Source organism: Papilio machaon, chromosome 19 (assembly GCF_912999745.1).
Source record: "Papilio machaon chromosome 19, ilPapMach1.1, whole genome shotgun sequence".
Taxonomy (NCBI): Eukaryota; Metazoa; Arthropoda; class Insecta; order Lepidoptera; family Papilionidae; genus Papilio; species Papilio machaon.
In genome coordinates, this window is record NC_060004.1 from 2,764,645 (window position 1) to 2,777,204 (window position 12,560).

The 12,560-nt window shown below is 33.0% G+C and overlaps 2 protein-coding genes across 6 annotated transcripts; one reads left to right on the top strand and one right to left on the bottom strand.

The window, feature by feature from the left end:
- Positions 1-1,221: 1,221 nt before the first annotated feature.
- Positions 1,222-8,177, bottom strand: LOC106721253 (transcriptional repressor protein YY1). 5 transcript variants are annotated; one of them, XM_045682481.1, is made up of 12 exons: positions 7,906-8,177; positions 6,015-6,113; positions 5,449-5,548; positions 4,845-4,959; positions 4,405-4,469; positions 4,135-4,272; positions 3,961-4,047; positions 3,572-3,673; positions 3,208-3,309; positions 2,637-2,757; positions 2,359-2,478; positions 1,222-1,703 (listed from the first exon to the last, which is right to left on the bottom strand). In XM_045682481.1, the coding sequence occupies exons 2-12, from the start codon at positions 6,102-6,104 to the stop codon at positions 1,574-1,576; spliced, it is 1,170 nt and encodes a 389-aa protein (XP_045538437.1). In that variant the 5' UTR covers positions 6,105-6,113; positions 7,906-8,177; the 3' UTR covers positions 1,222-1,573. The 5 variants fall into 5 exon arrangements, with proteins under 5 accessions (XP_045538437.1, XP_045538436.1, XP_045538434.1 ...); XM_045682480.1 differs by having other exon boundaries at positions 4,405-4,472; XM_045682478.1 differs by having other exon boundaries at positions 4,845-4,974.
- Positions 8,178-8,435: 258 nt separating this feature from the next.
- LOC106721267 (isocitrate dehydrogenase [NAD] subunit gamma, mitochondrial) lies at positions 8,436-11,746 on the top strand. The gene is made up of 7 exons (XM_014516174.2): positions 8,436-8,767; positions 8,979-9,093; positions 9,394-9,545; positions 10,269-10,413; positions 10,632-10,774; positions 10,960-11,111; positions 11,290-11,746. Exons 1-7 carry the CDS (start codon positions 8,532-8,534, stop codon positions 11,514-11,516), a joined length of 1,170 nt encoding a protein of 389 aa, XP_014371660.2. The 5' UTR covers positions 8,436-8,531; the 3' UTR covers positions 11,517-11,746.
- The last annotated feature ends 814 nt before the right edge of the window (positions 11,747-12,560 follow it).

The window sequence follows — 12,560 nt, forward strand, 5'->3', positions numbered from 1 at the left end:
TATAAAAAACATTAGTAGCTGTTATTAGTAATTATTCCCAAAGCAAAAATGATAAATCTACTGTAAATAAACCATACAACACTGAAAATCAATTGATAAAATAATCATCATAGACTGACCAAGAATATGAAAAACCTGGCTTCTTCAATTAAATCTTAAATAGGCTTCATATGTTCCGTATATTCCCGCAATATGGCTAGGTTTTTCATATTCCTAGTCAAGCTATAACATGTAATAACAGCGATATGAGGTAAATGAGAATGTTTTAATTTGTTACAGGCTTCCAGTGACACTATCAACAATTTAACCTTAATTTTGAATTAATAAAACGATTTTAGTGTCTTTACTTGTTCCCAAAATTGATAAAGCCTAGACCTTAATCTAAATTACTAGGAAAATAATCACAATAATGATTAAATAAATTTGAACATCGAATTTAGCCACCGCACCAAAGGACATATGCGCTAACCACAAAATCACAACTTTTTTGTTTAAGATACTAACTAGTTTTTGTCACTCGAAGCCATTTTTAAAACTATTATAAATTCATGAAATGAACCATGTTCATTATTAAAATTTAAAACAAAATCAGTTATGAATTAGATGTTGGATATCTTTAATACCAACCAAAGCCTTTATAGAAGATAGTTTTAAGAGATTTATTGTTGTAAATTTTCACTGCCAACACATTCATATAAAAAATGTGTCACAATCACATAATTGGCTATCTATATAAAAGATGTTTTAAAAATATAATTTTCACAATTATGAAAAACTACCTTTTACCCGCGACTTCGTCCGCGCGGAGTAAAAAAAAATGCACAAGATAAAAAAGTTACTATGTCCGTCTCCTAGTTCTAAGCTACCTCCCCATAAATTTTCAGCTAAATCAGTTCGACCGATCCCGAGTTATGAATAGTGTAACTAACACGACTTTCTTTTATATATATATAGATTCATATCATTATGATTTAGCTTTTTTTCTATTTGATATAATTTCACAGTTCTTTTTATCCAATCTCAACTATATCTTCTTTAATTTCATTATTAAAGCTTGATGGGTTACTAAGAGAAATCCAACATCAATTACAGTTAAACCTAGATAAGCGAGAATCCAATGGACCGCATTATTTTTCTCATGTATAGAGGTCTCTCCCTAACCAGTTTCTCACTGATGGAGATTGTCCGTAGAGACCTGACAGATTCTAGCTTACTGAGGTTTCTTATTTATCCAGGTTCAATTGTATCCATTTATGGCATTGCAAAATGATAAACAATTCACTAACAGCTAGAGCAATTCAGGCGGCCATTTAATTTAAGGTCTACCGCCGTTTGGAACTTTCGTAGGAAAATGACTACAAAAAATTGCTTCGTTAACAACATTACGTAACCTATTTATACACTATCACACTATTTCATATCCGCAGTCTTTTAGATTCTTTCACTATCCTTTTTTGGACATTTATTCACAAATGTTGTAAATGCATGTCACTAAATATATTTACAAGTCTGTCAACAAGACATATATTCACTAATCACGTGTCTATATCACATCACATCACTTTGTTCACATTCACTCGTGCGTGTAGAAGATGAGCTGTGGGTTGGAGTCGTCCGGAGACACCTCCAGCTGCACGTACTGCGGCGTCGTTCGCGCAGACTCGTACGCGGCGCCTCCATTACGTGATAACGAATTTCTTGATCTGAAAATAAATAAATCTTAGGTAAATATATTGATTGGCTTGACAAGTTGGCGTAAATCTTACTAATATTATAAATGCGAATGTTGAGATGGATGGATGTTTGTTTGAAGGTATCTCCAAAACGGCTCAACAGATCTTGGTGAAATTTGACACGGTTGTAGAACATAGCCTGGAAGAACACATAGGCTTACAAAGGGTTTTTTTAATGCCGCGCGGACAGAGCCGCGGGCGACACCTAATATTTCATATGTAATAGTTGTATATGCAGCGTAAATAGATCAATTGACATAAGTTTAATAGTAGTTGACGCCAGTAACATCTGTTGCACGAATGTGCCGCTCACCCGGTGCAATACCACAACCAGACAGAAGACATGCGTCTAGTGGAAGTAATTCCGCGTTTCGTATGATGAGTGCGCATGACGGAATCTTAATTTTACACTCCATTTAATTCCTACCCTTTTGCTATAAGGAAAGGACGGGAAGGGCAAGTGGATTTGAGAGAGGGAAGGACTCTTATTCTGCGTCGCCTCCTCTGTTGATTAAAGGTAAGCAACACATCTGCAAATGCAGCAAATGGGCATCGGTCACTTCAATATTACGGCGTATTTCGGTGGCCGCTTTTCTCATATTATAAAAAATATTCATATATTTACTTGGCCTTGGCGTGTGTGAGTATGTGGGACTTGAGGTTGGTGCTCTGCGCGAACTTCTTGTTGCAGCCATCGAAGGGACATACGTAGGGCCGGTCACCAGTGTGGATGCGCACGTGTGTTCTGAACAGAACATACAGCATTGGATACATCACTCCAGAATATAAATATTAGTAATACACATTTTCAGATTGTTTTATTAGTAATCAACTTAAAGTAATCCATTTAGGTCAAAACATAGGAAGAACTTTTTCACATGCCCTAATAATAAAAAAAATTACCTTAAATTGAAATCAAGTGAAAACCTCTTGCCGCAGCCCTCGAATGTGCATTGAAAGGGCTTCTCCCCCGTGTGCACCAGCTGGTGACGCTTTAACTTTGAACTCTCCACAAACGCTTTGCCTACAAACATACAATATGAATAAAGAAACAATGACTACATTTAATACTGTAATAATTAAAACCTAAAACATCTACACAAATACAAATTACACTCATTTATAAAATAACAAAGCAGGTACCAATGTGTTTTTCGATTATCGATTTACATATGTACATTTATCCGACGTTCTTACGGTGAAGGAAAACATCGTGATGCTGCACATATCTGAGAAGAAATTCAATGATATGTGTGAAGTCAACCCGCACTTGGCCAGCGTGGTTGACTATGGCCTAGTCACCCCTAAACTTGAGGTAGGCTCCGAGCCCCTCGGTGGGGACGTATAGTGAGCTGATGATGATGATGATGATGATGATAAAATAAAAAAAAACTCTGTAAACTACCGAAAATAAAGTGTCTAATAAAGTATAAAAATAAGATTAGAGCACTTAAAAAAAGATAAAGTTACAAACCACATTCAGCACAGACATGAACTCGTGGTCCGTGCGTGTGCAAATGTTTCCTCATGGCGGAGTTGTCGCGGAACATCTTCGTGCAGCCTTTGTGTGGACACGCTGCAAACACAAGGTAACATTACTACACGTGCAACATAACATGACACGTAATCATCACGTCATAACTACATATTTTACTAATAATTAAAGGTATGCATCAATACAAATGGATATTTCTCATTGGGTTGATTCCATAGAATTAAAAAAATATTATATATATAACCAGTATGGACTTAAAACAGATTATTGCGAATTCTTTAAAATATATTTAAAAATCGTAGCCGCAGTGAAGCTGTTAAAATATAAATTAATATAAGTTTACCTATCGTTCTATCAGATGACTCTGGCATGGGTTTCTTTAGTCTTATCTTGTGTCCCGGTCTCGCAAACTCCGCCAACTGCTTTGGGTCTGATAGATCTAAACCTGAAAATGTTTTAGCACCAATTTATTCACAATTAAAATATTTCTTCTGTAATAAAAAAAATGTTGATGTTATCTTTACTAATAATATAAAGAGGGGAAACTTGATTTTTTGCATTGAATAGGCTCCAAAACTACTACTTTTTTTTACTTTTTTACTTACTACTTTTTAATTTTCATCGCATTTTTTTACAATTCATAAAGTTGTATTTGACACAATTTCACTATGACACTATGTAAGTATGTTCGGTTCAATACCTATAATTACAATATAAAAAACAAACAGTAACCTGGCATTGCCTCATTGCCTATAACAGTCTTCTTGCCCGTCATATATTCCGTGTAGTCAGGATCTGGCTCCGGATTTGATCCGTCATCTGAAATAAAACAACCATTATTTACTCTCTCAGTAAATTTACAACACTAACTAAAAGAACACAGTAATAATTGTATATAAAGCATACCATCATCTTCTCCCGTGGCCCACATAGTGACAGAAAACTCTCCTTCCATAGTTTTGATCTGTACTTGTTTCTGTTCCCATCGTCTGGTCGCGCTGCGGTTTGCATTTACACCTTCCATAAGACCCATCGGCACTTCACCTGGAATTTATTTATTTACGCCTTTCAATATGACGACTATCTCTATATTAAATAATTTTTTTATTAAAAATAGTACAAATAGAGCATTTATACAATTTAATTCAAGATTTAAATATGATAGATTGACCTTACCAATGGGCATCAGATGATGTATGGTATTAGTGTTGTTTGTGTTAACACGACCGCGGCCTCGGACTCTGCTGAAAATATTAATATTTTTAATTACAAACTATAGCTGCACTAAACTGGTTATGAGGATATTGAAAGATCTGTTGGAGAGTAATTATTAATTATGTTGTTGACTAACATTATATTACATTATATTGTATGTAAGAAAGTTATAGTGTATGTACATAACATCAGTTAATTATAGGATTCCAATAGGATCTACTGTTTTGGTCCATAAGCAAAATGTGGTTTTAACCAATTTATATTTACGTTTGGGTTCCATTGTAAAAAAAAAAAAATGTATTTATTTCAAGTAAATCTTTACAATTAAGTTGCCGGGGCTTCCCAAAAAGTAGTCAAGAGACACTTGTGTAGGGAATGCCTAGTGAGTATTAATTCAATACCTTGAATTGCTTGTAGAAGGTGGTGCAGTATACACTGGTTCATAAGGGTTGTCAGCGACTGGGTGCAGGACTTCCTCCCCCGATATACCGGGTAATATCACTTCTTCATTGCCAACTGAAATTTTATAATCTGTCAGCAAAGCCGACGTTGCTTGTATGAATTAAAGGTTTTAAAAAACCTGTGGAGAATGAAACGACAACCAAACATAATTATGCCAATGTAACTACCAAAAAAAGCTATAAAAATTTAGACAAACGATGAATTAAAATTTAAAAAACAATATTGACTGGTGAGTTGAATAAATATAAAAATAGATGTGTATGTATGTATGGATATATGAATGTAGAAGAAGTAAGAGATGTGAGTCAGAACCGCACCAATTGGAGATCTGTGGTCTCTGCCTACCCCTCTGGTTACGGGTTTGAATTATATTATAAAACAATAAGATATTTTATTTTTTTTACATAGTACATATTTTCAGTTCTTAAAAATTATGCAAACGTCAATATTATTCTTAACATTAAGTGAATTGTATGAAAAATTCTTAGATAATGTTCAAGTGTTCAGTTAATCCCAGGAACAGCAATAACTTCATATACTTACCCTCCTCCAAATGCTGCATACCAATAACCTGCTCCTCAACCTCCTCATATTGATCATCTGTTATATACTCTTCATATTGACCTGTTTCTATTTCTTCATACTGAAAATATAAAACAAAACATGTATGTCGTCTACACTAATGTTATATACAAAGGGGACAGGCGTTTTTATGCAGACTTAAATTCTTTTACTACTAACATGCCACATTATTCCTGAGTAATGTTTTAAAAATAATTTTCCACCTATGTGAAACCAGGAAGGTCCTTAAAGTTTATAAACATTGTTAGATAAGTGTGGTCCACAAAAGGGCAATGGTCTTTTCCTCCACAAAAACATGTGAATATAAATTAATTAACAGCATAAAGTTAGGTCAAATACACCATAAATAGTTATAATTGATTATTAGTGGCAATAATAATAAACAAGTCAACTTTTATGTCCTTTTACTTTCACTTCAGTACAAGTTTATGTAATCTGTTACTAAAAAGGTTAATATGTGTAATATTAAACTCATATAATAAGAATTAAACATATAAAATTATCATATAAATATTTAAAATATGTACCTTAACTCCCACCTGGTCATCATTGTCTATTTCTACCATACCACCATGTGTCCCAATCTCAACTTCACACATTATCTCTTGGTTCATCATTTTGGGGCCCTGAAATTACAAATATATATTGTTGGCTACCAATCTAAGTGTGGAGTCATACTGACATTATAAATGCGAAAGTTTGGATGTATGTATCTCCAAATCCGCTTTAGAGATTTTGATGGAATTTGGCGCAGGTGTAGAACATAGTCTAGAATATGTAGACTTATTACTAAGTTTTTATTTTCAATTCCATGCAGATAAAGTGGTGGGCTTTAGCTAGTTTATTATATTTTATTTACTTTGACAGTGTTTGGTGAATAAGACCTAATGTTTATCAACAAAATAAAGATGTCATGACATTATTTTATGTTTTATGGAAATTGTGCAATTATGTAAAATACAGTACTCTAGTATAAATAAACTGGTATAAACAAAAAAGTTATAGACTTAAGTTTGACTTTGAATTACAAATATCTTAATGCATTTCTTGTTTTAAGACAGAAAGACTGAATGAGTGAAGTCTGATAGAAAGAACTAATATTAGTAAAAACAACATTGTTTATATTTTCAAAAGCAAAACAAGTAGTTAATGGTTCACTTAACTTAAATAAATGCCCTAGTTCTTAATCAACCTTTCATTTGTTTATTACTACATATTTAAATGGTATTGAATTACATTTACACAAGTTATTTTAAAAATGTTGTAGGTAAGTAAGTTTGATTACATAATACAATAGCTTTCTTTCATTATCTTTAAATTATAAGAATTAAAAAGTAGTTGTTAATTTTTTTTTCATTATTGAAAGTAAAAACTAATTAAATTTTGATTAATGTACCCGTTGATATGTTCAAGAAAATAAATATGTTGCATTGAGAATAGAAACTATAAAATTTACATACAATTAGAATTAGTAAGGATTCACATCCACAGAATTGTTAAAAAAATTAGTTATTTACAGAAGTTATAAACTGAGCAAAAATATTATTAAATTAGATTTCTTTTATTGTTATTCTTATAGGATTTTATCAAACATAACTTTGTCCCTGATATGGTGTTTGTCACACTTATTGTTGTTCTAAAATGAATTTCTTTTAAATTCACTTAATGAGTCAATATTTGTGCCTATGTTTACAATCTGCGGTTTACGGAATTACGTAAAAATATACAGCTATAGAATCGATAACAATGTTTTAATCACATTACGTAAACAAGAAAATATTTATTAAATATTTAATCATCTTTATTATAAATGACAAATAATGGGATGTATGATACACGCCCACGCATATTAAAAAACTTTATCAGTGTACTTCATTGGTAAACACGTACGAAGAATTAAGCGTTTAGTATGACTATGTAAGCAGTATTCAATCTAAAGCTGCATTTGTGTTATACATGTTAAGATTTCAATGTGCGTGCAACATTAAAAGTCTCAAACATTGGTATTTTATTGATATTAACTCGGTAATACTGGTGAAGTATTATCATTGCTACAAACTAGTTGTGATATCACGTTACAATTTACCCGATATAGGTAAATGACCATTCAAGTTATGATTACATTCATATGTGAGTAAAATATGATTAATAAATGCGTTTATATTGCACGAGAGTTATAAAATTAGCTATAATACACAGCAGGTGCTACTATGGGGGAACCGGCCGGGTATAAGTACAGTATTTTTGAGATAATTAGTAAAACGACCACGCCAATCTTTAACAAGACAAAACCCCCTATCTAATGACCTTCATTCAGTCACCTTTGTAATACGCCCTGACACGTAAATACATAGAAAATTCAAAACACTTGTTACAATGTGTCAATGACTACGATTGTTTTCGGTGAAAATAGTTTACCTTTATTTAGCTTATAACAAAAGCTCCACGGTCCCCAGGAGACAAATATGGACTATTGCGCAGGCACAGAATTTTTCCGGACAATATTCACTGCAATCAATACTATACACTTCAATGAAAAAAAGTTTAATATTTAGTGCCTGAAAATATTTGAAATTTACGCGAAAATGTTTATAAAATATGTCCGACTAAACATGGCGTCCAAAGATGTCCGACCAAATTCAATATGGCGAAGGAAAATGGACGCCCACTCGCTTGCTCGACTCGTGGAAAAAAGCTGCCACACGCAACAGAAATTTTTAAAAATGACTGGTTGATATTGCCAGTTTAAATTTTTTAATGATAACGTCATCTTATTCTATATTTTTTTGCAATCGAGGACATCCTGAATTATGTTGATAGTGTTTGTTTTAGTATAATATTTAGATTTAAGTTATTAAAATTTTTTTGAATTGTAGAATAACCATCCAAAATATTTTTCAAAATAGTCACGTGACATTTTGAGATGTTTGACACAACAGCGACATCTACCAAAACAACAGCTGTCAACATTTTTCAGTTCCTCACTTCCTGCGATTATTTAACACCATAAAATCCTAAAACTTAAATTGGTGAAGAACTGAAGAATGGCTGTAAGAATTCTGTCAAGACTGGTATTGCCAGAGATAAAAGGCCCAGCGTTCGCCAGCTCTGCAGCAGCACCGGCTACTTTATCCGACTTCGATGTTCAGCATAAAACTCCAGTAATCAGGAAGCAGCAGCTGATTCCTAAAGCGCAGTATGGTGGTCGGCACGCTGTTACCATGTTACCTGGTGGTGGTATCGGACCGGAGTGCATGGGCTACGTTAGAGACATTTTCAAGTAAGTTTACTAAAATTAACCTGATAATACTAATAGTTGCCAATACTATTGTTCAATGTTTTAAACATAATAACAATAAACTTTTATTTTAATATTTTCAAGTTTAGCCTCTGAGGTAGTCATTTTATTTTCAAGTTAGACTTATAAAATAACTATACTATTGTAACATATGACATAGTCAGATATATTAATAGATTTGTACACATTTTAGATATATTGGTGCACCAGTTGACTTTGAGGTAGTTGATATTGACCCAAATGTTGACAATGATGATGATGTGCAGTATGCTATCACAACAATAAAGAGAAACGGTGTTGGAATTAAGGTATATAAGTTTTATATTCATACCATTAACTTAACTGAGAGTTTTCAAATCTTTTTCAAGGCTAGAAAGTATTCAAATGTAAAACCTCAATTGCTTGACCAATTTTGAAAAGAAAATTGTAATTTGATTTATATTTATGGTTATAATTAGTTGAATGTAATGGGTTTTTTGAATAAATAACTAGCTTATTTGAGAAATAAATGACTTTATTAGAGTGTATTAATAGGATAGTGAATAGAAGTTTCTATTTTTTTCCATTTAGTATTTAGTATTATTTAATTAATACCTGTAATGTTTCAGGGTAACATTGAAACTAAGAGTGAAGCCGCATATGTGACATCACGCAATGTTGCACTTCGTAATGAACTGGACATGTATGCATATGTACTCAACTGTAAATCCTTCCCCGGAGTCTGTACAAGACACAAGGATATTGACATCACCATTATAAGGTAAAGTAATTTTTATGATTTTGTTTTCTGCTAACAGTACAAAACCTTGCCTAATATTACACTAGCTGTCATCCGCGACTCCGTCCACGCGGAATAAAAAACTTATTAATCTGTGTCAAATTTCATCAAGATCCATTGAGCCGTTCCAGCGATACTTTCAAACAAACATCTATCCATCTAAACTTTCGCATTTACAATATTAGTAAGATTTATATTGACCCATCAGACAAAATATATATTTTGATCTAATAATTTCCTAACATCATGTCTCTCTAAATACTAGTATATTATGATGAAAACTATTAATGGAATTAATTAAAATGATTGAAGAAAATAAAACACTCTAAAGTCCCATTTGTTATTTCTACCATGTTGTATTTATAGTTGTAATTTAAACCTTGTTATGCATGCGACACTTCAATTGAATCAATTGTGCATATAGACTACTATTCATTGAATGTTAAACTCTGATAAACCTGACTAGACTAGAACTGACTTTGATGAAATCTTGTTTGCACTAGCTTTGGTACTATCCCAACATAAGTTTTATGTTAAAACTGTCGCACTTCATCCCCAGGTAATTAAAACAGAAATGCCTAGCCTATGCGTCGTATCAGACTGTAGTCTTTATTTTATCCAGATCAAGTTTTCTAAAGTTACTTGGTAACAATCCATCCATATAAACTTTTGCATTTATGATTACTTACTTACTTTTGTTTTTAGACAAAACACAGAGGGTGAATATGCTATGTTGGAGCATGAGTCAGTGCGCGGTGTGATTGAGTCCATGAAGGTTGTGACCGCCAGTAACTCGGAGCGAGTTGCCCGTTTCGCATTTGAGTTTGCTAAGAAGAATGGAAAGAAGAAGGTGTGTATGTAGTTGTCATTAATTATTTTCTATAAAGTATAGGTCCATTTTACAATTATTTAAGATAATACTTGTAAAATGGACCAATTCAAGATTTAACACTAAAAGCAGGCAACCAAGCTCTCTGGTATTAAATAAAACTACCAAACCATTTGATATTGCCAGGTTTAATTTCTTTCAGAGGAATAATACATATTGATAGTAATTTTAACTCGTAGGTGACGACCGTCCACAAGGCGAATATAATGAAATTATCAGACGGTTTGTTTTTGGAGACATCGCGCCGTCTCGCCAAGGAGTACCCGGAGATCGAGCACAATGATATGATCATTGACAACTGCTGCATGCAGCTTGTAGCTAAGTTAGTTCATAATGTTTACATACCTTAGTAAATTGATCAAATTAAGCTTTATTTTACTTGAATCGTACATTTTAGTCTCACACTTCATTATTCTTAAACATAACTGCTGTCCTATCCTAACTCAACAAGGAAGGAAATTAAATAACTGACTCAATTCTTAAAGTAGTTTGATGCTTTATTTCCAGACCACACCAGTTTGATGTGATGCTAATGACCAACTTGTACGGCTCTATTGTATCCAATGTTGTGTGTGGCCTGCTGGGAGGAGCTGGCCTGCTCTCCGGCAGGAACTATGGTGACCATTATGCAGTGTTTGAACCCGGTACTAGGAATACTGGTAAGATTTCATGCTGTTTTCATGTAGTGAATTTTTAAACAATAGTGATGGCAAAATTTAAGGGTGGTATTAGTTAATAATGCTGTTCCACTGTGGTCGACTCCATGTACATATGATATGTTCAGGTTTCATCACATAATTTTTCTTCACCATATGTTTTAACATAATTATCGTGCAGGTACCGCGATCGCTGGTAAGAACGTGGCTAACCCAATAGCGATGATCAACGCTTCAATCGACATGCTGGAGCACCTCGGGCACCACTACCACGCGGAGCTGCTGAGGCGCGCCGTGCACCGCACAGTCAACGAAGATCGCGTGCTGACTCCCGACTGCGGCGGTACCGCCTCCTCCACGGACGTTGTCAACTCCATCATAGGTAACATCGGTCAAGTCGGCCATTAGATCTCAAGATACGTGCGTTTTACAAGTTGCGATGGTTGTCCTCTAGATGGCGTTGTAATTCATAATGTTATTTTCATTTAAAAGCCGCTAGATGGTGTTAAAATTCATCCGTTTAGTTTAAAAGAGTTAGGTGACGCCATTTACGTTCTTACCTAGTAGTTTTATATATCTTTCATCGTATTTATTTGTATGAAAAACTATTCTAGTTGCTGCTGCTTCTGGTAAACCATCTCATTTTAAACATAAATAGTAAAATAAATGTAATAAACATCTTTTATCATATTATGTTTTCTCTGAGTATTAAAATTAAATATTGAAAATAGCTCATAGATGATTGTGGATATTGTACCGGTCGTAAAACATACAATAAGCTAAGGTAATTTTTCGCAACTTGTAATACATTGCTTTATTATCCATGTGGGTAGTGAATAATAAAAAAAAAACAATATTATGTACCTCTCTATATACGCACAAGTTTAAGAAAACTACATATTTATTTAATTTTTTTCCTGCTATGGAATACCGTGCAAAATGATTTTCAGTGATGTTTGCAACTTTTTTATTTTAACGGATTTTAGTGTTAAAAAAATTATTCACTGCCCATACCATGCCAATATAAAAATTGCTAATAAGTATTTCTTGATACTCCAAAGAGTTCAAAACGTAATTAAACGTAGTATTATATTAGAAAATTAGTCAATTTTTATTTATTTCAATTTAAAACCTAAACAAAGATTGGTGATTTTTTAAATTTGTGATTTTTTTCTTAGTTACCTCTCAAGAGACACATTAAATGTGTTACTTGAATTAAATATAGTATTATACAAAAATGAATCTGCTATTATATAAAAACTGACCTTGTACTAAAAATAGATTTTTACACTATATGACAAAATTTGTAATTTTAATAAGTTTTTATTTGGCATCACATGATGAAGGCTTATTTTTGACAGCAGTCAATGGAACATAAACGGAAAATATATTGTCTAATTATCACAAAAAATTATTTTGATGTGGCAATACTGTGATGGTTAAATTGTTTTA